The sequence below is a fragment of the Aquarana catesbeiana genome, linkage group LG05 (genome assembly GCF_042186555.1).
Source record: "Aquarana catesbeiana isolate 2022-GZ linkage group LG05, ASM4218655v1, whole genome shotgun sequence".
Lineage (NCBI taxonomy): Eukaryota > Metazoa > Chordata > Amphibia > Anura > Ranidae > Aquarana > Aquarana catesbeiana.
The window spans coordinates 63,831,507-63,858,374 of record NC_133328.1 but is presented as its reverse complement, the minus strand read 5'-3'; the positions used below and the strand labels follow the sequence as shown (position 1 = coordinate 63,858,374).

General features: G+C 42.4%; 1 protein-coding gene across 3 annotated transcripts in view; it reads left to right on the top strand.

Annotated features, from left to right (window-relative positions):
• Positions 1-19,670, top strand: part of MKX (mohawk homeobox) — a 179,140-nt gene extending 159,470 nt beyond the window's left edge. For 2 of the 3 annotated variants that reach the window (XM_073629834.1, XM_073629833.1), the window contains exons 6-7: positions 14,146-14,179; positions 18,891-19,670. In XM_073629834.1, coding sequence (XP_073485935.1) covers positions 14,146-14,179; positions 18,891-19,080 — 224 coding nt within the window. In that variant the 3' untranslated portion in view covers positions 19,081-19,670. The remainder of the gene's footprint in view (positions 1-14,145; positions 14,180-18,890) is intronic. The other variant, XM_073629835.1, reaches the window with a different exon arrangement.
• The last annotated feature ends 7,198 nt before the right edge of the window (positions 19,671-26,868 follow it).

Below are 26,868 nucleotides of genomic sequence, written 5' to 3'. Positions count from 1 at the left end.
TGCTTTCATCTTCCCTAACAGCATGCTACTGCTGAGTTTGTGGCTACATAGGACAGCGATGACCCCTTTCAGACTGCTTTTACTTTGCACAGGCTGAACAACTGCCACTGTTTGCATACCCCTGTCATGCCAGCAGCATGATCTGCTGATTCTTACTGCTGGAATATAGTGTAAGTATTGTTTGTCAAAAGTATTGGGGCGCCTGCCTTTACACACACATGAACTTTAATGGCATCCCAGTCTTAGTCCGTAGGGTTCAATATTGAGTTGGCCCACCCTTTGCAGCTATAACAGATTCAACTCTTCTGGAAAGGCTGTCCACAAGGTTAAGGAGCATGTATATGGGAATGTTTGACCATTCTTCCAGAAGTGCATTTGTGAGGTCAGGCACTTATGTTGGGTGAGAAGCCCTGGCTTGCAGTCTCCACTCTAATTTATCCCAAAAGTGTTCTATCGGGTTAAGGTCAGGACTCTGTGCAGGCCAGTCAAGTCCTTCCACCCCAAACTCACTCATCCATGTCTTTATGGAATGACATAAGCTGGGAATAGGCTTCATAGCTAAAGAACTGTATTTAAAAGGATTAGAGGGAGACAAAAATCTAATTTCTTCATAAATTTAGGCCAATACCATGTTTCCCTGAAAATCTTGATTTTCTAGGATGGCTGCAATATAAGTCCCCTTCTATGAGGAGGTGAGTTGCCATCTAGATAAAGGAAGGCCCGTAGACGTGGTGTATCTGGGTTTTGCAAAAGCATTTGACACAGTTCCCCATAAATGTTTACTGTACAAAATAAGGTCCGTTGGCATGGACCATAGGGTGAGTACATGGATTGAAAATGGGCTACAGGGGTGAGTTCAGAGGGTGGTGATGAATGGGGAGTACTCAGAATGGTCAGGGGTGGGTAGTGGGGTTCCCCAGGGTTCTGTGCTGGGACCAATCCTATTTAATTTGTTTATAAACGACCTGGAGGATGGGATAAACAGTTCAATCTCTGTATTTGCAGACGATACTAAGCTAAGCAGGGCAATAACTTCTCCGCAGGATGTGGAAACCTTGCAAAAAGACCTGAACAAATTAATGGGGTGGGCGACTACATGGCAAATGAGGTTCAATGTAGAAAAATGTAAAATAATGCATTTGGGTGGCAAAAATATGAATGCAATCTATACACTGGGGGGGAGAACCTCTGGGGGAATCTAGGATGGAAAAGGACCTGGGGGTCCTAGTAGATGATAGGCTCAGCAATGGCATGCAATGCCAAGCTGCTGCTAATAAAGCAAACAGAATATTGGCATGCATTAAAAGGGGGATCAACGCAAGAGATAAAACGATAATTCTCCCACTCTACAAGGCTCTGGTCCGGCCGCACCTGGAGTATGCTGTCCAGTTCTAGGCACCAGTCCTCAGGAAGGATGTACTGGAAATGGAGCGAGTACAAAGAAGGGCAACAAAGCTAATAAAGGGTCTGGAGGATCTTAGTTATGAGGAAAGGTTGCGAGCACTGAACGTATTCTCTCTGGAGAGGAGACGCTTGAGAGCGGATATGATTTCAATTTACAAATACAGTACTGGTGACCCCACAATAGGGATAAAACTTTTTCGCAGAAGAGAGTTTAATAAGACTCGTGGCCACTCATTACAATTAGAAGAAAAGAGGTTTAACCTTAAACTACGTAGAGGGTTCTTTACTGTAAGAGCGGCAAGGATGTGGAATTCCCTTCCACCGGCGGTGGTCTCAGCGAGAAGCATTGATAGCTTCAAGAAACTATTAGATAATCACCTGAATGACCGCAACATACAGGGATATACAATGTAATACTGACACATAATCACACACATAGGTTGGACTTGATGGACTTGTGTCTTTTTTCAACCTCACCTACTATGTAACTATGTAACAAAGAGGTTATTGGGACAGTCAAATTTAGAATAGGACTAAATATACAGAGGTTATCTTCAGTGAAAACCACATGTCATACTGGTAAGTAAATACCGAAATACACTTTGAAGTGTGGCTACACTCCCTCCTGCCTCCTAAACCTTTAAGTTCTGTCCAGCACCATCCAGACATTATAAGGGCTGCGCAAACTGTTGGCGCTATATAAATCTTGTATAATAATTATTAAAATTGATGTTTACACAACAATATACAAGCCCTCACAGGCTTGCTGATTGGTTACTGATGTTGAATAATGCTTTCTGGATGAAAGTGTATGAATAATTCCCACTGTTATGCAGTGGAGAAGCTGTGGAACCTCCGGGAATGGGGTACTGGACTTATGATACAAGACCAATGTGCCACCCCCAGAAGATGTTTATTTTTTAAGTCTGGATTTATCCTTACCCTTTATATTTGTCTACTTAGCTATTTGAAGGTCTGATGGTCATTTAGAAAAACACCTTTTAAAGTGAATCTATGTTTTATCCATGAAGAGCAAAGTAACAGGTTTACTTAACCACCTCAAGACCGGACCGATTCCCCCCCTTCCTGCCCAGACCATTTTTCAGTTTTCAGTCCTGTCACACTTTGAATGACTGACCCAAATCGGTGTGTAGCTATGTATTATGTGTGAATGCTAAAGAGTCTACAATCTATGGTATATATATATACTAACCAGCTATCTCATATCGTGAGGCCCTAAAATGCCAGGACAGTATACCTACCCCCCAAATGCCCCCCTTTTGGAAAGAAGACAGTCCAAGGTATTTGGTTAGAGGCATGATTTTTTTTTAAGTTGTAATTTTTTGTCACAATTTTTTGGAAAATTAAAAAATACATTTTTTTTTCACAAAGTTGTCAATTAATAAAATATTTCTAACACACATCATAGGCATACTTAAAATTACACGCCAAAGCATATTCTGCTACTCCTTCCGAATATGGCAATACTACATGTGTGAGATGTTTTCACAGCCTAGCCACATAGAGGGGACCAAAATCCATAGAGCACCTTCAGGCGTTCCAGGGGCATAAATTACATCTATCACATTTTTGTAGGCCCTGGAGAAACAGAACAGTGTAAACACCAACAAAATGACCCAATTTTGTAAAGCAAACACCCCTAAAAGTCATGGTGAATCCATTTTTTTACCACAAGGTTTTGGAAAAAGCAGAATGAAAATATATATTTTTACACAAAGTTGTCAATTAGATATTTCCAATACACAGCATAAGAATAGGTGTAATTCTAGTTACACCCCAAGACACATTTTGCTGCTCCTTCCGCTTGTGGCAATACCACATGTGTGAGACCTTTGCACAGGCTAACCTCATAAAAAGGCCCAATTCCAAGGAGCACCTTTAGACTTTCTAGGGGCATAAATTATGCATTTTATTTCCTGACTTCCTATCACATTTGGTGCCCTGGAGCATCAGGACAGTAGACGCACCAACAGAATGACCACGTTTTGGAGAGAAAACACTCCAAAGTATTTTTAAAGAGGCTTGATCTTTTGAAGACTTAACTTTTTGCCACAAGTTTTTGGAAAATGCAGAAAGAAATACAAAGATACAATGCCTTCTCGCTGCCTATCAAATGCTTTCTGAAGAGCGACCCGAACATGGATGACTCTGCAGAGAGTATCCCACATGTGAACAACTCCTTATGGTGACAATATGGGGTTGATTTACTAAGGGCAAATAGAATGTGCACTTTGCAAAGTGCAGTTGCTCCAGAGCTTAGTAAATGAGGTAAAGCTTCATCTTGCAAAGAATACCCAACCACATGCAAGGAAAATAAAAAAACAGCATTTTTGCTTGCACAAGATTGGATGATGAAAGTCAGCAGAGCTTCTGCTCATTTAAAAAGCTCTGGAGGAACTGCCCTTGCAGAGGGCAACTGTTTTGTAAATCAATCCCTATGACTGGTGTGCCTGTGATCAGGTACTAGAGTTCTATATATGGAGGGTTTTCATTTTTTTGATTAATGTTTTCCTCTTTGTTAAACTCTATGGACTTGTGCCTTTTTTCAACCCTACTAGCTTTGTAACTTTAAATTTTTATTTTTACTAGTATCCTTATGAATGTCTTTATTATAGGTTTGTATGTAGGTCAATATCCATTATTGGGGAAAAGTGACAAAAATTGCAGAAAGCATATTCTGCATTTCTGTGTTAACCCCTTGGAGCCGGCTGCGGCCTCATGGCCACGTGACCGCCAATCCGAAAACCTTTATGTGAGCCACTGGTCACTGTGTCGGGAGCGACCAAGGCGCGTGCTCACAGCACAACACTTACTGCACTATTGCATGCAAATATGCGGCCGCTCTGCGCCAAGGCCCGGCTGCCAAGAGGCCGCATATTTGTGTGCCCTCGGCGCCAAGAGGTAATGTGTTTCATAATAATTTCCCCAAAATAAATTCTTCATGTTGGATGAAACAGATCCAACATGGATACGTCTTCACTGCAAAAGCCATCTGCATAGTTTTTATATTTTTTTTTTTGAATGAATAACAACGTTTTGTGCTATCTGCAGCTGTTATATTTAAGTATTACTTTATGTTTTCTTTTTTCTCATTAACATTACAATGACGATCCTCATTCCAGAAATAATGTTTTGGAGATAGCTGTCTAAATCTATTAATTCAACTATAACTCCATTGCGATGATTATGTATTGAAATGCCATTTTTGTGGTTACCAGCGCACATTATATTATGAATGGTCATTAGGCTACGGGCCTGAACTACTTTTGAAATGCTTCATATTGTGCCCGTATCACCCTCTTACTGCACATGCTTTTTATTAAGCTATACAGTACAGGAGTGTGCTGTGCCAAAGGCTGGCCTTCTGCAAGTTATTTCAACTGGTAGTATTGTTTAACTACCTGACACCGCTGTCATACTCGATTAGATGAGAAAAAAAGAACTTTTGATAGAGGTTATTAAGAACCATACCTTTCATATTTATTTACCATCTGTTTTGAAATTTTGATACACAATGGTGGCCAAGTCTGAGGACATTCATTTAAATATTACTCATCATTTTAAAATTGGCCTCATTTATCGTTATGTGTGAAATAAGAACTGCCATTGTTGTCCAATTAGATTTGAATGCCCCAGCTGTCTAGTGCGGCTTGAAAGTGATTAGTTACCATGAGGGCTGCAGTTCCTATGTAACAACTTTTGATAATTGATTCCCATAGAAACACTGAAAACACACCATTATGAACATTTATATTTGGGGTGTTAAAGTAGTTTTAAACCCCTTACTGGATGACATATAGTTTGCTAAAACACTGTTATTACCTGACATTTCGGGGTTTTTTTTTAATTATTTTTTGTGTTTTTTTTTACATCTTTTGTGTTGGTTTTTCATTACCGTGTTGCTGACCTCCTGCAGCCTTTTCTCAGGCACTCCCTGTCTGCACGCACTTCAGGGATGACTGTATAGCTTTTCTCAGGTTTTCTAGTGGTGGGCCATGCCTGTGTAAGGCTGCATTCACACCGATGTGGCACGTGACAGCACATTGACTTGAATGGGCTCCCTGTCTCCAGAAAAAAGCCCCAAAGTACCATTTTTTGGCACTGAGCCAAGTGCATTTGGCAACACATTATTTGCACCTAAGATGAAAACACACAACAAAACATGCAATTGCTACCCACGTTTGGGGTGCTATTAGGAAATAATGGCACTGCAAGTGTGACATGCATTTTGGCCTGTTTTATCTTGCAGAAATGCACTTTTTTTGCCCTTGTTTTCATGCCCCAGTCCTCTTTCACACAGAGGCAGTTTTCAGGCATTTTAGCGCTAGAAATAGCCTCTAAATAGCACCTGAAAAACACTTCCCATTCATTTCAGTGTGTCTTTTCAGACTGGGGCGGTGAGCTTTCAGGACGTTAGGAAAAGTCCTGCAAACAGCATCTTTGGGGTGGTTTAAAACGCCCTGCCCATTGAAATGAATGGGCAGCGCTTCCAAAGCACCTGAAAAGTGATTCGGAAGCGCCGCAACACAGTGTTTTTAACCCCTTCTTTGTGGTCAAAAGCGCCCCGCTAGCGTCTGAAAAGCGGTGCAAGAGCGCAGTTTAGCGCTTGCAGTGTGGAAGGGGTCTAAGGGTTCATTTAAACATAAGGCCAGGGGGCAGTAAAACCAGGCACTTGAGGTTTTTTTTTTTTACGCCCCCTTTCTGCAACAGCCCGCCTGAATGGCATGACATGAAGCCACATAGCTGTTTCATGCCTGCAGAAATAATTAAACAGAATGTAATTTTTTATGGATGTTGCCACTGTCAAATGTGATTAATACAGGTCTACAGGGCCGACCTGCAACTGTACTGCAAAGGTGTGCAATGCAATGCTATTTTGAAGCAGTAGTGTGGCATTTAAAGGGATAAACATAGGCGGTGAGGAGGCAACATATCACCTCCTCACCACTACATTCGGATTGCTTTTTAGAAGAGCAGCAGCCCTTGCTGCACATCTCAGCAAGCCCTTATGCTTGTTGCAACAACCACTTCTTTCTCCACTTCTAGTCTTCATTAGAAGCCCTTGTAATTATATAATAAGACAGAAGTACCATTGGGAAACAGAGACAGAGGGGTTGATTTTTATAAAAGCAAATAGACTTTGTACTTTGCAAAGTGCAGTTGCTCCAGAGCTTTGTAAATAAGGTAAAGCTTCACTTTGCAAAGAAAACCCAATCATGTGCAAGGAAATTTTAAAACAAATGGATTTTTGCTTGCACATGATTGGATGATGGAAATCAGCAGAACTTCTGCTCATTTACTAATCTCTGGAGCAACTTACAAAGTGAACAGTGTATTTGTGTTATCGCCCTAGAACAGGCAATGGATGAACAAGTAACCTAATGGCTCTATCACCAAGTCTTAAATTACTGAAAGGTACAGATTTAAACATATTAAAAAAAATACTTTTGAAAATACACTAACATGTTAAAGGATATTATCTTGTAAAGTAAGAAAGAAGGGAAGACTTTCCCAGTGTTGTGTGTTTTTTAATAATGAAAATGAGTATTTTGTGCTGTTACAACGACCTTTAAAAGTGGACCTGCATTCAGATGTTAACATAAAGCCATGTTAACAGTATATGCTAGTCACAAGCCTGAAGGCCTAGGTATTGGTCACCTTGTCTTTGCTGAAAATCAGCCAGTCTGAATTCTGAGCCTACCATACCACAGAGATGACATGACTAAGTGCCTAGGCATTTTGTGCCAGGAAATGGTCGTGTGATGGGGTGGTTTTTCTTTTATCAGAGAAAGGAGAACAGGGAGGGGCCACATTGTCCTGTACATTGATGTGCTTTACCCCTTTATTCAAATGTAGGGAAGGTGGGGAAAGCTTATGATCTTCTAGATATGCAGCCAGTAGAGCTCAAAACCAAGAGGTCATACAAAATCCCAGGTTCTCTTGCAATCCCTGCCCAACAGCTGCGAACCCTATTAAGAAATACACAAACTTTAGGCTGCCATACATGGCTTGAATTTTGGCAGAGCCATGCTGAATCAAATGAAAATCGAGTTATGGGTGCCATGGGCAGCACTACCCAGCTCGGTAAAAATTGATTGTTCGATCAACTTTTGTCACAGGAACCAGCTGGAAAATTGTTGACTGAGTAGTGACTACATCCAGTTAGATGCAACAAATATTTGAGTATTCTGATAGCCGCAGATACAATAGCGGCAACAACATGGACAGATTGTGTTCAATTTCTTTTCTTCAGGCTTTATTTTTCCGGTTGCCATGTTGCCATTAGCCCAATTTAATGCAATACACCCTAATATCTTAAGTTACGTGTGTAGATCAGGAGAGTTGAAAATGAGCCTGTACACAGCCAAACAATGCTACCATTCTCATTTACCTGGCGCCAATGAAGCCCTGATTACATGGGGATAACATTGACTGCTAATTATAACAGTCTCTGTCTTAACAATTACCCAAAATGCTTTTCTTCACTTTGTAAGTTAATGGAGGAGTAGTCAAGTGAAAACATATGCTGAATTGGATGGTTGACAGTGGTGAGAATGGTGCTCCTACATTTTTTTAGAGCCCTTCCAGTAAAGATACCCAAGGTTACCTTGTTGAGCATGCATGGGAAGTGGCCAGTTGGTGACATTACCATCTCACAGCTCAATACAGCCAACTTGTACTGGGTATACACCAACCAAAACATTTTTTTAAAATCAGGAGCTTTTAGCCATAACGTGCTAAAATGCACAGCTAAACGTCAAAAAAGAACATTGATTGTCATAGAAGGTTTAGTCAGCCATACTTTTTCATAATGGAATATTAAAATTAAGACTGTTTACCCAATTGTTTACTTAATTGTATGTTGAAGCTCTGTACTGTTTGTGTGTACAAACAATATAAACTTAGAGTTAAAAGAAAAAAGAAACATTAGTTCTTCTGTAAGCGCCCATTCACACCAGAACATGATACATTCAAAACAAACTTCAACTTTGGGAAAATCTGGGATCTCTGGATAAAATATCTTTCAGTTTCCACTTGGGAGGGACAAATACCTGTGTTCAGGCAGTAGAAGGCGCTCTTCTCTTCACCTTGTTTTTCTACTTCTTCTTTCCATTCTCTTCATCTTTGTATGCTTTTCTTTTGTTAGTTTTCTCCATTGAAAGTACTACATTGTACATAAGTTGACACGTGTTGCGCAGTGTGATGTAGGAGAGAGTATGTTCTATAAAGCTGGCGTGGCGCACACTATAAGCGACGCCTCCAGCCGGGGAGGTGGTCTTGCCCCTTCTTTCTTCTGGATGGGGGGAGGGTCAGGATTATGCCATGGTTGATATCCATTAATGTAACCTTGTATTTTCCATAGTTGAACTTCTAGCAGAGAGGCTACTTAACCACTTGCTGACCAGCCGCCGTCGATATACTGTGGCAGGTTGGCATGATCCCGCGAGCCGTCGTAGCTGTATGTTGGCTCCTTTAAGCAGGATAGCAGGCCTGCACTGCGGGGGTGCTGATGCTTGTAGCCGACGATCGTGATGAGCGATCGCAGGCACGAGAGGCAGAACAAGGACATGTGTGTGTGTGTAAACACACAAATCCCTGTTCTGTTCTGCGAAGCTGTGCCGAATCGCAAAATGTGCTCTGGTCTTTGGCCAGCCAAATGGTCCGGGGCTTAAGTGATTAAGACCCGCCCTGAAATTTTTGAGTGGGGACACTAGTTCTGAGGGCCTGGGGGGATGTATTCCCTTAATTTGGACCATTTGGGCATGGGGGGGAATGTATTCCCTTAATTTGCATAGATTTCCTCCCACTTCCTGTTTGGCTAAGGGGAAGAAAGTGAAGGGAAATCTCTGCAATGGGACAGGGATGGTAAAAAATAAACTGACAGGGGCTATAACCCTCTCTTGTTCTATTCAAAATGAAAAAAAAAGTGTTGCCTATAGTTCTACTTTAGGACTAAGAAGATATAACCATGCCAATGGTGCAGCAGAAAACATATAGCACAGTGAGAAATGTTTGTGGTCCAGGATGAGAGGACAGTCAAAATTAGAAGCGGCACCTCCCCCCCCAACAGTTGCGGAATGCTGGCCGCCAACACACCAGAAGCAGTGCGGTCGCTTTATGGGGGCAATAGACTAATTTGCCTCTCAGCCCAGTCTGCCCCCCCCCCAGGCCCTCAGAACTAGTGTCCCCACTCAAAAATTTCAGGGTGGGTCTTAATCACTTAAGCCCCGGACCATTTGGCTGGCCAAAGACCAGAGCACATTTTGCGATTCGGCACTGCGTCGCTTTAACTGACAATTGCGCGGTCATGCGACGTGGCTCCCAAACAAAATTGACGTCCTTTTTTTCCCACAAATAGAGCTTTCTTTTGGTGGTATTTGATCACCTCTGCAGTTTTAATTTTTTGCGCTATAAACAAAAATAGAGCAACAGTTTTGAAAAAAACGCATTATTTTTTACTCTTTGCTATAATAAATATCCCCAAAAAATATATAAAAAAAATATTTTTTTCTTCAGTTTTGGCCGATACATATTCTTCTACATATTTTTGGTAAAAAAATCGCAATAAGCGTTTATTGATTGGTTTGCTCAAAAGTTATAGTGTCTATAAAATAGGGGTTAGTTTTATGGCATATTTATTAATATTTTTTTTTTACTAGTAATGGCAGTGATCAGCAATTTTTATCGTGACTGCAACATTATGGCGGACACATCGGACAATTTTAAAACATTTTTGGGACCATTGTCATTTTTACAGTAATCAGTGCTATAAAATTGCACTGATTACTGTAAAAATGACACTGGCAGTGAAGGGGTTAACCAATAGCTGGCTAGGAAGGGGTTAAGTGTGTCCTAGGGAATGATTCTAACTGTTAGGGGATGTGGCTACATGTGACACATCACTGATCATAGCTCCCAATTACAGGGAGCTATGATCAGTGACAGTGTCACTAGGCAGAACTGAGAGATGCTTGTTTACATTAGCATCTCACCGTGCTTCAGCTCCGTGAGGCGGGACCCGCGATCCTACTCACGGAGCTCGCGGCAGGGTCGTGCGCCACTGGCGGCGCGCACACAACCATACGGCAGCAAATTCAAAGGGACGTACCTGTAGGCCCATTTGCCCAGCCGTGCCATTCTGCCGACGTAAGTGTACATGCGGCGGTCGGCAAGTGGTTAAACAGCAAGGGGTGTGGCCTTGACAGGAAGGGGTGGGTCATTTAAATTAGGGGATGCATGAGTTTAGTTAGGCCTAGGGCAGCACAAAACCTAAATACACTACTGCCTGGCTGCTGTCTAATGTCCATCTTAACAAATTTGAAGATTTGATGTTTTCTTCTTCATAGTAGTCACAGATCTCTCCCTCTCGTGAGAACCTGCAATTTGGTGAGTGTAGTATTTGAGAAAAAATGGTGTTAGTGCCGAGGGTGCAAAAGAAATGTCCTGAGATGTATGGAAAAGACAGCGTCAGGTTTGTGGGTCAGTAGAAAACATCTCATGAAAACTTTCTTGCAAAAAAAAAAAACCTTTGTGGTCTTGGCACGTGGCATACATCAACATGATTTTACTGTAAAAGTTTATGGGACTTTCTGCACATAGCACAAAGTGTGGGGGATTTTGCAAGTTTACTGAAGCAGCTTTTTTTGTCCAGAGCTCATAAAGAACTTTCTGACCTCTAAAAAGACGCTCCGCTATGCCGACTGCGATAATGTTCAGCTTATTGCCTTATTTTATTCCCCCATTACATTTTGTTTTATTAAAAACAGCCTTAAGTGTGGTTTTCATTAATCGCTTACTATTTCAGTTTATTTTTATAAGAGGCATGCTGTGAAAATATGACCATTTTTAACTCACACAATGAAATCTCCACATTGCATTGAAAAAGACAGAGGGTTTTCATTGGCGTAGTGTGTATTTTGGAATACATATACTGGCTTTGTTATCATAATCACAGAACATATGTACATGGACTACTTCGATATTGCATTAATAGAGTCGTTTCAGTTTTTATTTAGGAGTTGCATTGTAAGTTAAAGGCAGTGGCTATACCACAGACATAGTCGTTTTCAAAGCCCATCATTGGTTGGGAGGGTAGGACAGTGTGGTATCTCCCAAACCCCACTCCTTGCCTATGGTCTTCTCCAACAGATATGCTCAGGCCTTGCCTGCACTAACCACTAATTGTCTTATAATTATACTGGGCCACGCTTCTGTTTTCTGCGAATGTGTCTCAATGGATATGTACCATGGTATAAGAGTAGGATGGTTGGGCTTCCTATTGGTGTTACAGGAATGATGGTCACAATGGTCTACTTGTGATGTATATTATGTAGAGCTCCTGGGGACTTATTTTAAGTGGTTGTAAATCCTTACATATACCCAATGAAGGGACTATCCCCAGGTGAAACACAGATTTACTAAAACTGGGGAGTGCAATATCTGGTGCGGCTCTGCATAGTAAGCAATCAGCTTCCAGGTTTTATTGTCAAAGCTTAATAGAACAAGCTGAAGTTAGAAGTTGATTGGTTACCATGCACAGCTGCACCAGATTTTGCACTCTCCAGTTTTGGTAAATCCACCCCAAATCCTCCTACATACATGGCATCTGTCTATCTGCATTCTTCACTACATCTGTTCAAAGTGATGAATTTATAAGCTTGTCTCAGAGTTCAGAAAAAAGGGGGCAGAGAGCTGAAGTTACACTCTGCAGAGCTCAGTGAGGAGAGCTCTGAGAGCTGATTGGAGGGAAGGGACGCACCCCCTTCATACAACACACAGGAACAGAGATGAAGCTGTCAATCTGCTGGAGTTCCCTCCCCTGTCACCTTTTTTTGTCTTGGTGTCAGGAAAAATTTTCAGAAGTGATTCATGCTGATAGCAGATGAATGAAGCAGCAGACAGAAATTACACTTAGTGCTTTTAATTGAGACAAGTACACACTATAGAGCAGGGGTCTCAAACTGGCGGCCCTCCAGCTGTTGCAAAACTACAAGTCCCATCATGCCTCTGCCTGTGGGATTCATGCTTGTAACTGTCAGCTTTGCAATGCCTCATGGGACTTGTAGTTTTGCAACAGCTGGAGGGCCACCAGTTTGAGACCCCTGCTATAGAGGGATATGCTTTGTGCATATGTCAATTCTGAGGTTTACAGCTATTCTTATAATGTTTATAGACATCATCTGTCATACTTGCTCCACTTCATGTTCCTTTCCACCTTCAGGGTTTGTTGTTGATAAGTCTCAGAAGAGTACTGGGTGGTGAGGTGGCCACATGCTGGGTGGTGAACAGACCAGTGGGGGATTTTTGGTGTATTAACACAGGACACCTGAAACAACATGCATGACTGAAGTCTGATGCCACCACTTTACAGTAACCAGATCTCCAATACATGGGGGGCAATATTTTAACAACGTACACAAAGCCCCTTCTTACTAATCTCCACCTATTTCCTTAAGTATAAAGGGGCTGGAGCTGAAAGTTAAGTATAAGAAAAGGTTGACAGAGCTCCAGTCTTCAGAGAAATGCAAGCTTTGTTCACTAAAATCCAAATGGTACAAACCATACAGACCCAGGACACAGGATGACAGCACAAATGTTAACGCGTTTCATGCAGGATGCGCTTAGTCATAACTATAACTATAACTATAACTATAACTATGACTAAGGGCATCCTGCGTGAAACACGTTAACATTTGTGCTGTCATCCTGTGTCCTGGGTCTGTAATGTTTGTACCATTTGGATTTTAATGAATAAAGCTTGCAGTTCCTCAGGTCACAGACTGGACCGGCACCCACTCATTCAAAGCAGGAGCTACTTGGGGATGTCTTACCTGGAGAGGTATCGGCTTGTGCACTTTCAGTAGTTTGGAGCTGAAAGTTGTACTGCCAACTTGGCACATCAAGAGTGGCCTAATGCTGGAATCACACTGTAGCATTCTGTTGCATGCTAATACATGCGCTATAACAGCTTTAACTCTTCTGGGAAGGCTGTCCACAAGGTGGGAATATTTGACCATTTTTCCAGAATTGCATTTGTGAGGCCAGGAATTGATGTGGATGAGAAGGCCTGGCTCGCAGCCTCCGCTCTAATACATCCCAAAGATGTTCTATTGGGTTGAGGTCAGGACTCTGCTCAGGCCAGTCAAGTTCCTGCACCCCAAACTCACTCATCCATGTCTTTATGGACCTTGCTGTGTGCACTGGTCCAAATTAATTGGTGGAGGGGGGATTATGGTGTGGGGTTGTTTTTCAGGGGTTGGGCTTTGCTCCTTAGTTCCAGTGAAGGGAACTCCTAAGGCATCAGCATATAAAGACATTTTGGACAATTTCATACTCCCAACTCTGTGGGAACAGTTTGGGGATGGTCCCTGCCTGTTCCAACATGACTGTGCACCAGTGCACAAAGCAAGGTTCATAAAGACAAATGAGCGAGGTTGGGGTTGAGGAACTTGACTGGCCTGCACAGAGTCCTGACCTCAACCCAATAGAACACCTTTGGGATGAATTAGAGTGGAAACTGTGAGAGCAAGGGTCCTTCTCTGCAGCATCCTGACAGGGGGCAAACGTTTCTGCTTAGATTGTTGCTGCTTTCTTAAAAAAATTGTTTTCATGTACCTGCAATGTATTTAGCTGATTGAACCTGAACATTTGATTGGGTTTTAACTTTCATCCTATATAGCTGACAAAATTGACTGACTTGGTATCTCTGCTTTGTTTCAGATACTGTGGAATCAGGACCAAGTAAGTGCCAAAGGTGAGTGTGGTGGATTGAAGTGAGATTATGTATGGTGTTTATTTTTTATGTTATGTACAGGAGGACAGAAGTCAGTAGTAAGCAATTAAAGTGTTACTAAACCCAGGACCCTGCATTCACTATATCTGATCTCCCACAGTACACAGAACATGGAAATGCAATTGATTTAGTAAACATAAACTGCTAAATACCTTTCCTTATCAGCAGTATATAGCAGTCTTGTGACTTCTATCAGTGTCTGGTTAAAGCTAGTAATAGGAGTTTTCATTCTCCTCTGACTGTCCTATGAGCCTGCAGGATCCGTAACCCTCTGTCTGGACAGTGCTGATTGGCCCTGTGCTGATCACATGCACTCCCAGAAAAAAAAAACTCTAAAAAAAAAAAACTCTCTAGTAATACAGACCAAACTGAGCATGTGCATAGTGCCCCCAAGGCTCTGTACTATTAGGAGATGGAGTGGGGACTGTGGAAGAAGGGGAGGAGCAGAGAAGACAGGATCAAACATCCTTTTTACACAATGCGCAGGATGAATTCCTTAGGTTCCACAGTGAGTATAACAAGCATGCTTTACTGCATATACGCACTTATTTTACTGTTGTGGGTTTAGTAACACTTTAAAGGGGGAAGGATGAAAGTTCTGGGACTGCTAGGTGGTCTTCCATTGGACGTCTATAGTAAGGGGGCTTTGAAATTGTAGATCATCTCTGTGCTGAGTTCCTGGGTCTGCACACCTGCTGTGCCCACTCTGTTGGATTTTTTCTGTAATGCTGAGCACAGCAGGGATCCACTGGATGCAGAGCTGGGTGGGGGAACCGATCAGAATTATGTCAGGGAGATCTAGTGCTTCTATAGTGTCCAAGAGATATAACTAAGCAGAGAATGACTTAGCCCACTAGGGATATTTTCTGCTTAAAATAACATCTAGGCTAGACGGATCTTTTAAAGTATAACCTTTTTCCAGGAAATAATCATTTTAAAACAACCCATTTAACAAAATTAAAATACTTATTTAAATATACGCACAGTCCTTGTGGAAAGTTTCAGTCTAATTTTTGTTTATTTTCGCTGAATGCGCCAGTTTTATCTACCATCCAAAAACATACTGGGAGTTTTACTGGAAGGATGTTATGTTTGTATGACATGCACAATGGACTTTAGATCATAATTTCCCTTGGAGTTGGAACCAGTGTAAATGGTTCAGAATTCTTTGCATGGTGCTGCAGAATATGGAGACAAGTTATCATTATATACACTATATTACCAAAAGTATTGGGACACTTGCCTTTACACGCACATGAACTTTAATGGCACCCCAGTCTTAGTCTGTAGGGTTCAATATTGAGTGGTCCCACCCTTTGCGGTTATAACAGCGTCAACTCTTCTGGGAAGGCTGTCCACAAGGTTTAGGAGTGTGTCTATGGGAATGTTTGACCATTCTTCCAGAAGCACATTTGTGAGGTCAGGCACTGATGTTGGACGAGAAGGCCTGGCTCACAGGCTCCACTCAAATTCATCCCAAAGGTGTTCTATGGGGTTGAGGTCAGGACTCTGTGCAGGCCAGTCAAGTTCCTCCACCCGAAACTCGCTCATCCATGTCTTTATGGACCTTGCTTTGTGCACTGGTGCGCAGTCATGTTGGAACAGGAAGGAGCCATCCCCAAACTGTTGCCACAAAGTTGGGAGTATGAAATTGTCCAAAATGTCTTGGTATGCTGACGCCTTAAGAGTTCCCTTCACTGGAATTAAGGGTGCAAGCCCAGCCCCTTAAAAACAACCCCACACCATAATCCCCCCTCCACCAAATGATTTGAACCAGTGCACAAAGCAAGGTCCATAAAGACATGGAAGAGCGAGTTTGGGGTGGAAGGACATGAGACTGGCCTGCACAGAGTCCTGACCTCAACCCGATACAACACCTTTGGGATGAATTCGAGCGGAGACCTCAAGTCAGGCCTTTTCATCCAACAATCAGTGCCTGACCTCACAAATGCGCTTTTGGAAGAATAGTCAAACATTCCCATAGACACACTCCTAAACCTTGTGGACAGCCTTCCCAAAAGAGTTGAAGCTGTTATAACTGCAAAGGGTGGGCCAACTCAATATTGAACCTACGTACACACGGTCGGACTTTGTTCGGACATTCCGACAACAAAATCCTAGGATTTTTTCCGACGGATGTTGGCTCAAACTTGTCTTGCATACACACGGTCACACAAAGTTGTCAGAAAATCCGATCATTCTGAACGCGGTGACGTAAAACACGTACGTCAGGACTATAAACGGGGCAGTAGCCAATAGCTTTCATCTCTTTAATTATTCTGAGCATGCATGGCACTTTGTCTGTCGGATTTGTGTACACACGATCGGAATTTCCGACAACGGATTTTGTTGTCGGAAAATTTTATAGCAAGCTCTCAAACTTTGTGTGTCGGAAATTCCGATGGAAAATGTGTGATGGAGCGTACACACGGTCAGAATTTCCGACAACAAGGATCTATCACACATTTTCCATCGGAAAATCCGACCGTGTGTACAGGGCATAAGACTGGGATGCCATTAAAGTTCATGTGAGTGTAAAGGCAGATGTCCCAATGCTTTTGGTAATATAGTGTGTATATATACAGTGGGGACGGAAAGTATTCAGACCCCCTTACATGTTTCACTCTTTGTTATATTGCAGCCATTTGCTAAAATCATTTAAGTTCATTTTTTTTCCTCATTAATGTACACACAGCACCCCATATTGACAGAAAAAGACAGAATTGTTGATATTTTTGCAGATTTATTAAAAAAGAAAAACTGAAATATCACATGGTCCTAAGTATTCAGACCCTTTGCTCAGTATTTAGTAGAAGCTCCCTTTTGATCTAATACAGCCATGAGTCTTTTGGGGAAAGATACAAGTTTTTCACACCTGGATTTGGGGATCCTCTGCCATTCCTCCTTGCAGATCCTCTCTAGTTCTGTCAGGTTGGATGGTAAACGTTGGTGGACAGCCATTTTTTAGTCTCTTCAGAGATGTTCAATTGGGTTTAAGTCAGGGCTCTGGCTGGGCCATTCAAGAACAGTCACTGAGTTTTTGTGAAGCCACTCCTTCGTTATTTTAGCTTAGGGTCATTGTCTTGTTGGAAGGTAAACCTTCGGCCCAGTCTGAGGTCCTGAGCACTCTGGAGAAGGTTTTCGTCCAAGATATCCCTGTACTTGGCTGCATTCATCTTTCCCTCGATTGCAACCAATCGCCCTGTCCCTGCAGCTGAAAAACACCCCCACAGCATGATGCTTCCACCACCATGCTTCACTGTTGGGACTGTATTGGACAGGTGATGAGCAGTGCCTGGATTTCTCCACACATACCACTTAGAATTGAGGCCAAAAAGTTCTATCTTGGTCTCATCAGACCAGAGAATCTTATTTCTCACCATCTTGGAGTCCTTCAGGTGTTTTTTAGCAAACTCCATGCAGGCTTTCATGTGTTTTGCACTGGGGAGAGGCTTCCGTCGGGCCACTCTGCCATAAAGCCCCGACTGGTGGAGGGCTGCAGTGATGGTTGACTTTCTACAACTTACTCCCATCTCCCGACTGTATCTCTGGAGCTCAGCCACAGTGATCTTTGGGTTCTTCTTTACCTCTCTCACCAAGGCTCTTCTCTCCCGATAGCTCAGTTTGGCCGGACAGCCAGCTCTGGGAAGGGTTCTGGTCTTCCATTTAAGGATTATGGAGGCCACTGTGCTCTTAGTAACCTTGGCCAGATCTGTGCCTTGCCACAATTCTGTCTCTGAGCTCTTCAGGAAGTTCCTTTGACCTCATGATTCTCATTTGCTCTGACATGCACTGTGAGCTGTAAGGTCTTATATAGACAGGTGTGTGGCTTTCCTAATCAAGTCCAATCAGTATAATCAAACACAGCTGGACTCAAATGAAGGTGTAGAACCATCTCAAGGATGATCAGAAGAAATGGACAGCACCTGAGTTAAATATATGAGTGTCACAGCAAAGGGTCTGAATACTTAGGACCATGTGATATTTCAGGTATTTCTTTTTTAATAAATCTGCAAAAATGTCAACAATTCTGTGTTTTTCTGTCAATATGGGATGCTGTGTGTACATTAATGAGGAAAAAAGAACTTAAATGATTTTAGCAAATGGCTGCAATATAACAAAGAGTGAAAAATTTAAGGGGGTCTGAATACTTTCTGTCCCCACTGTGTATATATATATATATATATATATATATATATATATATACACATACAAATGTGTGCTCACTAATTTTACTAAAAGGTTGGCTTTCACTGCAAGTATGCATCATAAAATCTAGAACTGACTCCAGCAGTACTTTTTTCCACCACTAGATGTCCTTATTCTGCTGAGTTGACTGTTGACATCATTCAACCCACTTCTTATGAGCCCAGGTTGTCATGGACCCATTCCCAGAGGTGGCGCTATCTTGTAGCCTTGGTTTAGAATATTACTGTACAATGCTCACATGTTAAAATGCAAGAGCCATTCAATGCAGAAATAATGATTACCTTATGTAATGTAAAGATATAAATGTATATTGTATATTTTTTTATTATGCAGGGTGGGGGGCATGATTTAAAAAGACATTTTAAATTAGCTTTAAGCCCTGCTTGTGACCATCTTGTACATCTTTAGCTTCCGATTTACCATAAATTCTCTGACACAATTGTGTTTCTTTCACTTAATCTAGTGCAGTTAACAGAAGAGGAGCCAGCAAGGATGAGACCTACTGGCGAGAAATCAACGCAGCGATGGCGCTCACAAACCTCGCACAAGGAAAGGACAAGCTTCAGGGGACAACCAGCTGCATTATCCAGAAATCCTCACACATATCAGAAGTCAAGACTGTCAAAGTGCCACTAATTCAGCAATATCAATGACTCTGGCTTGTCTGCACACCAAGAACTGATACTCTGGGCTGGTCACTGCTACAAGCATGTTTTGCCTTAGAACTGTAATGGACTGTTCTGACCAGCGGTACAAGACTTGGAAAGCGAGATCTAATGGACATGTACATTTTATTGTCTTACTTAAAAAAAAAAAAAAAAACCCAAAATACTAACTTATTTTATGCCATAAATATTCTGCTTTGAAGTAAAATTGTTTGCCTTGCTATTACCATATGTGCCTTGCAGAAATAAGCTAGAACGTGGGCATAATGTAACATATTTATGCCTTAAATTATGAATGCCATAATGCTTCGTCTTCTTGTATTTAATCTTGGACTTCTTGCCGTCAGGTTAAAGTAAAAACTACCTGAATGCAAAGTGAATTATCTTCATTTGTTGCCAAAAAATGGGAAAGGTGCACAGCATTGTTTGTATAGAGTCTGGAGTGTATAAATGACCAGCATTAAACTACAAAGCACTTGAACATGGACTGAAGTTGATAAAGTAGCTTTATTCCAGAAGCCTTTCTTAATGAATCAGGAAAATATAATAAAACCAAAAGAAGTTTGTTACATTGTGAACTTTTATGTTGTTGGTGTTTTATACTTAGTAACAAAACCACAACCAAACCGGTAAGCATGGCTGCTGTGTACATAGCCTGGTACAGGATCTGTTCCAAACTTACCCCTTCCACATATAGGTGTGATCCAAGAAAGATTTTATTTTGTATTTTTATATGGAGATACACAGTGTGATGCTTGCTGAAACCATGTGAACAAAATAAATGTACCATGATATCACAACATACAAAAAAGTGCATAAGGGTATAGTACTGGTCCGACATCTGCAGAGGACGGGCCTCCCCCTACCTCTCCCCAAGTCATAGATGTTCACTTGTGTAATGGGTGGCATCCGCCTAATAAAACTCTACCTTCATCCGCTGGATGCTTGCTTTAAAGTTGACTACACACGTAACAAACTAATTGCTCAATCCCTGTACAATCTCATTAACAGCAATCAACAACTATGCAGTTTGTGGGTCTGCTTAACCTCTTGCCGACTGCCATCAGTACATTTCCTGGTGGCGGATGTCAGCCCCAGGCAACGCAATGTACCAGTTAGAGGTGTGTGTGCGCCCTCTGCTGATCTTTGCTGTGATTTGACACAGCACGAGTTTGTCAGCAGGCTACAGCCAATCATTTTGGCTGTATACCTGCTGATTGGCTGCGGCCAATCACAGCACAGAGATCTGTGTGTTTTTGAACACAGGCTCTGACTGGATTTCTCCCTGCTATCAGTTATTTTTCAGAACTGAAAGCAAGGAGAAACCCAGCCAGATCTGTAAGTAAAAGTATCACACATACACTTGTTAGGCACATAGTTAACCCCTTCATTGCTATCCTGATCACTCCTGTCACTTAGCCAGTGTCATTACTACAGTGTACAGTATTGTCACTGTATTAGTGTCACTAGCGACTTCAGTGTCAGTCAGTTAGTGTCCCTTCTAGCCAGTGTCAGTTGGTGCCTGATTGCCCAGCACACTATCACAGTCACACTATAAGTCACTGATCACCACCATTACTAGTATAGTATCTGTAGGGATCAGTATCTTGATAACTATCAGAACTATACTAATTTCCCCAATAGTATAGTATAGTGCAGTGTTAGCATGATCACCCCGATCACTGCCAGCTCTTGTGACATGTAGTAGAATACATTTTGGCCTAAATGTAGGAAGAAATTTGATTTTATTGGATATGGGGTTTTTTTTCAAAATGTCAGTCTTTTTTCATTTATATATTATAAATACCACCAAAAGAAAGCTCTATCTGTGTGAAAAAAATTATATAAATTTCATTTGTATACAGTGTTGCATGACTGAGCAATTACAAGTTAAAGTATAGCAAAAAAATGTCCTGGTCAGGAAGGGGGTAAAACCTTCTGAAGATCAAATCCATATTACCAATTTTATTCTACTCAAGACCGTTTTTTTTCCATATTAGCCTATATTTTGTCAAACCTACAATGCATGGTACTTTTTCTAAATGTTTTTTTAAATATTGCAATTGCACTCAGTAAAAAAGAATCAAATAATTAACTGTTCAAATACCAATATAAAAAGAGTGAAAGTAATAAGAAAGGGGAGGCTGCACTCAATTGTACCCGAATACAAGGAAATAAAGCAGATGTAACAAAAAATAAATGTTATGCTTCCCCTTTATATAAAAAAAATAAAATATCCCAACTATCAACAATATGTTTTAAGTTAGCATCACAATAAACACTAAATCCAAAATGGTGAGCAATATTACATAGTTATTGAACAAAAAGTCCAATCAACATGTGTCCAGTGTAAGACTTCTTGGGAAAATCAACTCTTCAAACGGGCAAAATCCAGTGCATCACCCCCATGGGTTAAATGCTACTTGCCAGATATATATGACCGCTTACCGGGCCTTTTATTCACTTCACTATGTCATTTTGCTCATTGTTTTGGATCTAGAGTTTAACATGACACTGACTTAAAGGCATATTGTTGTTTTTTGGGGATTGATATTATTTATTTTTCCATTCAATTTTTTTTTTTTTTTTACCATTGGACTATGGCAGCCATTTTTTAAAGTGGCAAAGTCAGGGTGACCTTTTTTATATACTGCTGTTAGGGGTATAGTTCTTTTCATCCAGCACATGAGGACAGTGTGCATTGGTTCATCCAAAATTGCAGATTTTTAATGAATCAGGACAATCCAGTTTAGGTTAATAACATCAAAAGGAAGAGGGGGTCGTTCTTACAATGCCCTATGCCTGCTTTACCTAAATATAACTTAAAGTGGGAGTAAACTCCCATGGTTGACATTCACCTATAGTTAACTATAGGATAGTAAATATATCCTAAACATGCACCGTTTAAGAGATATTTGCTTGCGAATGGGCCAGTGACGTCACCGGCATGCGCTCTGAAGGAACGGCATGGCCGTGCCGTTACTTCAGAGTCCTGTGCCGTGCTTAGAGGCTCCCATGTACATGGACAGGAGTAACGTCATTGCGGCGCGGCCAGACGGTCAGAGGACATGAACCTGGAAGGAAGATCGGTGAAGATGGAAGCCCTGTCAGCGGTGACAGTGCATCGCTGGAGGGCTTCATTTTAAGGTAAGTTTCACATAATGTGCTAGTATGTGATGCATACTAGCACACTATAAATTTACCTTCCAGGTTTAAAAATTTGAAAAAAGCATAGCGGTTTTCTACCGCTTTAATCTCAAATATATTGACTAGAGGTGTGTGTGTGTGGCTCCCCTAGTGAACTTGAAAGAACCAAAGTGGTAGAACCTTTCCTTAGCACTATCCGTCTTAACACAGACATTACTGGAGTCACTGTAGGCAACACACAACATAAAATCTCAGCGTATGCAGACAACATTCTTTTCTCCCTCACTAACCCGTTAGTGTCCCTCCCAAACCTTATTCGGGAATTTGATGTCTATGGCCGATTATCCAACCTGAAAATAAATTTGAGTAAATCAGAAGCCATGGGGGTGGGAATATCCCCTTCACTACTTCACTCACTGAAACTGAACTTTAACTTCAAAGGGACAGATACAGCTCTCAAATATCTTGGAACACATATCCCTTCTGATCTGTCACGGATATTTGAACTTAACTTCCCCCCTCTTCTCACTATAACCCGCATTTTACTAGAGACCTGGCATCGGGGATTGCATTCCTGGTTTGATAGATGCAATCTCCTTAAGAAGTGTATCTTACCCAGATATTTGCACATCTTCCAAGCCTTACCGATCAAGATACCTGCTAATTATTTTCAACAGGTACACTCCCTGTTTATCAAATTTGTATGGGCACACAGACGACCCCGCATTCCCCGATGCCAATTAACTATACCTAAACAGTGCGGAGTCAACGTTCTTTCGGATGTACTGAAATACTTTCAAGCAATCCACCTAGGCAGACTCATAGATAGGAACTGACATTCTCCCGGCAAACTATGGGTTCAAATTGAACAAGCCCAAACAAATGTTCTTCTAAAGGGAGCACCTGTCAAAAACCATGAATCAGACTGAGACAGAAGTACAGTTAAATCACACTTGTTTAATAATAATAAAAAAAGGTAAACAGAGTAAACGTAGTCAAAACATAGCCAGAGTTCAAGGCCAGGGATTCCGCCTCGAGTATTACCTCTATAAGAGGTATGTCTGGTTCTGCTCCGCTTCTCCAGCGATTTGGGGGCGATCCAGTTCAATGCAGAGGTTTCTCAACCAGGTTGAAATATACTTTGAGATGCTGCCCCAGGCATTTCCCATGGACAGAAGCAAAGTAGGTTTCATGATATCTTTGCTTTCTGAGAGAGCCTTGGCCTGGGCAAATCCTCTATGGGAGACGCAAAAACCTGTTGTCTTGAGTTACCCTGAGTTTGTGGCCTCCTTTAAAAGGGTATTTGACATTCCCGCATGCTCCGCTTCTGCTGCCAAGTGCCTCATGTCCATCAAACAGAGTACAAGAACTGTTGCTGATTAAGCCATTGAATTGCGTACTGTGGCAGCAGAGGTTGCTTGGAACAATGAGGCCCTCATGGCTGATTTTTCTCATGGTCTCTCGGATACCATCAAGGATGAGATAGCAGCCCGAGATATACCCACTGAGCTGGAGAAGTTGATCACGTTTGCCATCCTCATTGACTCCAGACTCAGAGAAAGACTCTTTTAAGGAGCGCTTGTGGAAGCCTCCTGTATATTTGTCTCCGGCTTTGCAGTCCCACCCGTGCCTCCCTCACCTCCCACGCCTCTCAGTACCGAGTCGGTCAGTGAAGATGAACCCATGCACTTGGGCTTCACGCCTTTCTCTGCGGATGAGAGAACCCTTAAGAGGTGAGAGAGATTGTGCTTTTATTGTGGCCAGGTCACTTTTTGAAGTCTTGTCCTACCCGTAAAGGGAAGGCCCGAACCTTGAGGTCCTGTCACGGATAGACCTTAGGTGGCGTTGTTCTGTCCTCAGTTATCCTGAAGGATAAGCCCCTGGTTTCGGTTACCCTTTCTTCGGCTGAGTCGTCCGTCGTAATACAGGCTCTAATTGACCCTGGGGCTGCAGGCCTGTTCATTGATGCTGCCTTTGTATCGAAGTACTCAATTCTGCTGCAGCTGCATGACACTCCACTTGCCATGGGAACTCTTGATGGGAGACCTCTACAGCCTGCCCATGGGACTCATGAGACTGTTCCGTTGTCCATGGCCGTAGGGGCTCTTCACCATGAGATAATACAATTCCAAGTTTCCTCACCTAAGTTTATGCTGGTTATTGGTTATCCTTGGTTACAGAGCACAACCCCTCTTTTGATTGGCTCCAGGCTGAGGTTCTCTCCTGGTCGCCACAATGCAGTGAGACATGCTTCCAGAAAGTAGCCAAGGTCCTGTGCACTTCTTCTCTCGCTGGAGGAGTACCGCGATTTTAGCGATAGTGCAATTACGAGATTGGTGACAGAGAGCTGTTAGCGATCATTTTAGCCCTGAAAGTATGGAGACATCTCCACTAAGGTAGCACTGTGCCGGTTCTCATTGTTACTGAGCATAAGAGTCTCACATTCTTGTCTGAGGCTAAACGCCTCTCTCTCAGAAGGGCACGATGGGCTCTTTTCTTGTCTAGTTTAAATTACATTGTCTCATTCTTACCTGGTACTAAGAATGTATGGGCTGACGCTTTGTCACAACAATTTTCCTCCACTTCAAATATGGAGTCGGTTCCGGTTCCTGTGATTCCTCCTGATCATATTCTGACTATGGTTTGCACCAGTCTCAGTTCTCCTTTAGGTAACAAAATTCTTGCTGCTCAGGTTTATGGTCCTCCTGAGAAACCTTGTGACCGCTGCTTTGTCCCAGAGAGTCTCTGTACTGCCGTGCTCCAGACTTACCATTCTCCCAAGGCTGCTGGCCACCCTGGGAGGAATCAACTCTTTTGGACCATTTACCAACAATTCTGGTAGCCTAGTCTATGTGCTGATGTAACTGCCTTCGTAGCTGCCTGTTCCGTGTGTGCTCAGAGTAAGACTCCATGACACCTTCCAATGGGCCCAACCATACCCAACAGAGAGAGGCCCTGAACGCACCTGTCTATGGATTTCATTGTGGAGTTACCCAACTCCCAGAGCAACACAGTTATCCTTTTGGTGGTTGATCGGTTCTCCAAAATGTCTCATTGTATTCCACTTCAGAAGTTGGCCACTTCTAAGGATCTGGCTTCCATTTTTGCTCAGGAGATCTTTCACATACATGGGTTACCCAAGGTGATTGTCTCGGACAGGGGTAGTCAGTTTGTGTCCCGGTTCTGGTGGGCCTTTTGTGCACAGTTGGGAATTCAGCTTGCTTTTTCCTCTGCGTATCACCCGCAGTCTAATGGGGCCACAGAATGAGCCAATCAGTCCTTGCAGCAATTCTTACGTTGATATATTTCTGACCATCATAACAACTGATCAGACCTCTTACTGTGGGCGGGGTTTGCTCACAATAGTGCCTTGAATTCTGCTTCCCGATTGTCCCCGTTTATGGCGAACTATGGTTTCCAACCTTCCATGTTGCCTGACTCATTTGTTCTGAAGAGTATTCCAGTGTTAGAGGAGCATCTACGTGGTCTTTGTTCCACTTGGGCACAAGTCCAGGAGGCTTTGCGACATGCTAATGATACGTACAGACTCCATGCTGACCGCAGACGCCTGCCTGTGCCTTCCTACCAGGTTGGGGACAGGGTCTAGTTGTCATCTCGCAACCTCTGACTTCGTGTTCCCTCTCTGAAGTTCGCACCTCGGTTTATTGGGCCTTTCTGTATTCTTCACAGGATTAGCCCAGTGGCTTACGCATCAGACCTTCCTTCTAATATGCGTATCTCAAATGTATTTCATGTCTCCTTTTTAAAACCTTTGGTCTGCAACCGCTTTACCACCTTGGTGCCTCGTCCTCACCCTGTACAGGTTGAGAACTATGAAGAGTATGAAGTACAGTCTATTGTTGACTCCCGTAGGTTCCATGGGTGCATACAGTACCTGGTGCATTGGAAATGGTACGGTCCGGAGGAACGCTCTTTGGTCTCATCCTCGGACGTACATGCCCCTGTCCTCCTCCGTGATTTCCATAGATGTTTTTCCCTCAAGCCTGGTGGTCCTCTGAGGGGGAGGGGTCATTGAGGAAGGGGTACTGTCAGGGCTGGGCTCAGCCCTTCCTTCTCTGAGCTGGCTGCTCAGCTGTTGGCTATTTGCCAGCTCCTATCTCTCCACAGTGACACATCTGTTGATGATATCCTGCTCGTCAGTCCTGCCTACTTAAGCCGTCCAGCCCATATGATCTCTGCCTTCGCCTTGGTCACATCTCTAGACGCTCTCCTGTGTTCCTGTTAAAGACTTGCTTGGTTGACATTCCTTCTGGCTCCAGATCCTGCTTGCTGTTCTACTACACTTATCTCTGACTCCCTAATGTTTTGGCTCTGGCTATGTTTTGATGTTTACTCTGTTTACCTTTTTTTTATTATTATTAAACAAGTGAGATTTAACTGTACTTCTGATTCATGCTTTCTGACAGTATTGCCACAGTAATCTCAAAAATGTACAGCCTATTGAATACTCCTATGGAACAGCCGCATCTATCTTGCATGGCTAAATGGGAAAAGGAATTGAACCGTTCAATCTCACCTGGCCAAAGACAAACTATTATTAGGTTCTCATGGAAGTCTTCCAATTGCACAAAAATCCAAGAAACCAATTATAAAATACTAACACGGTGG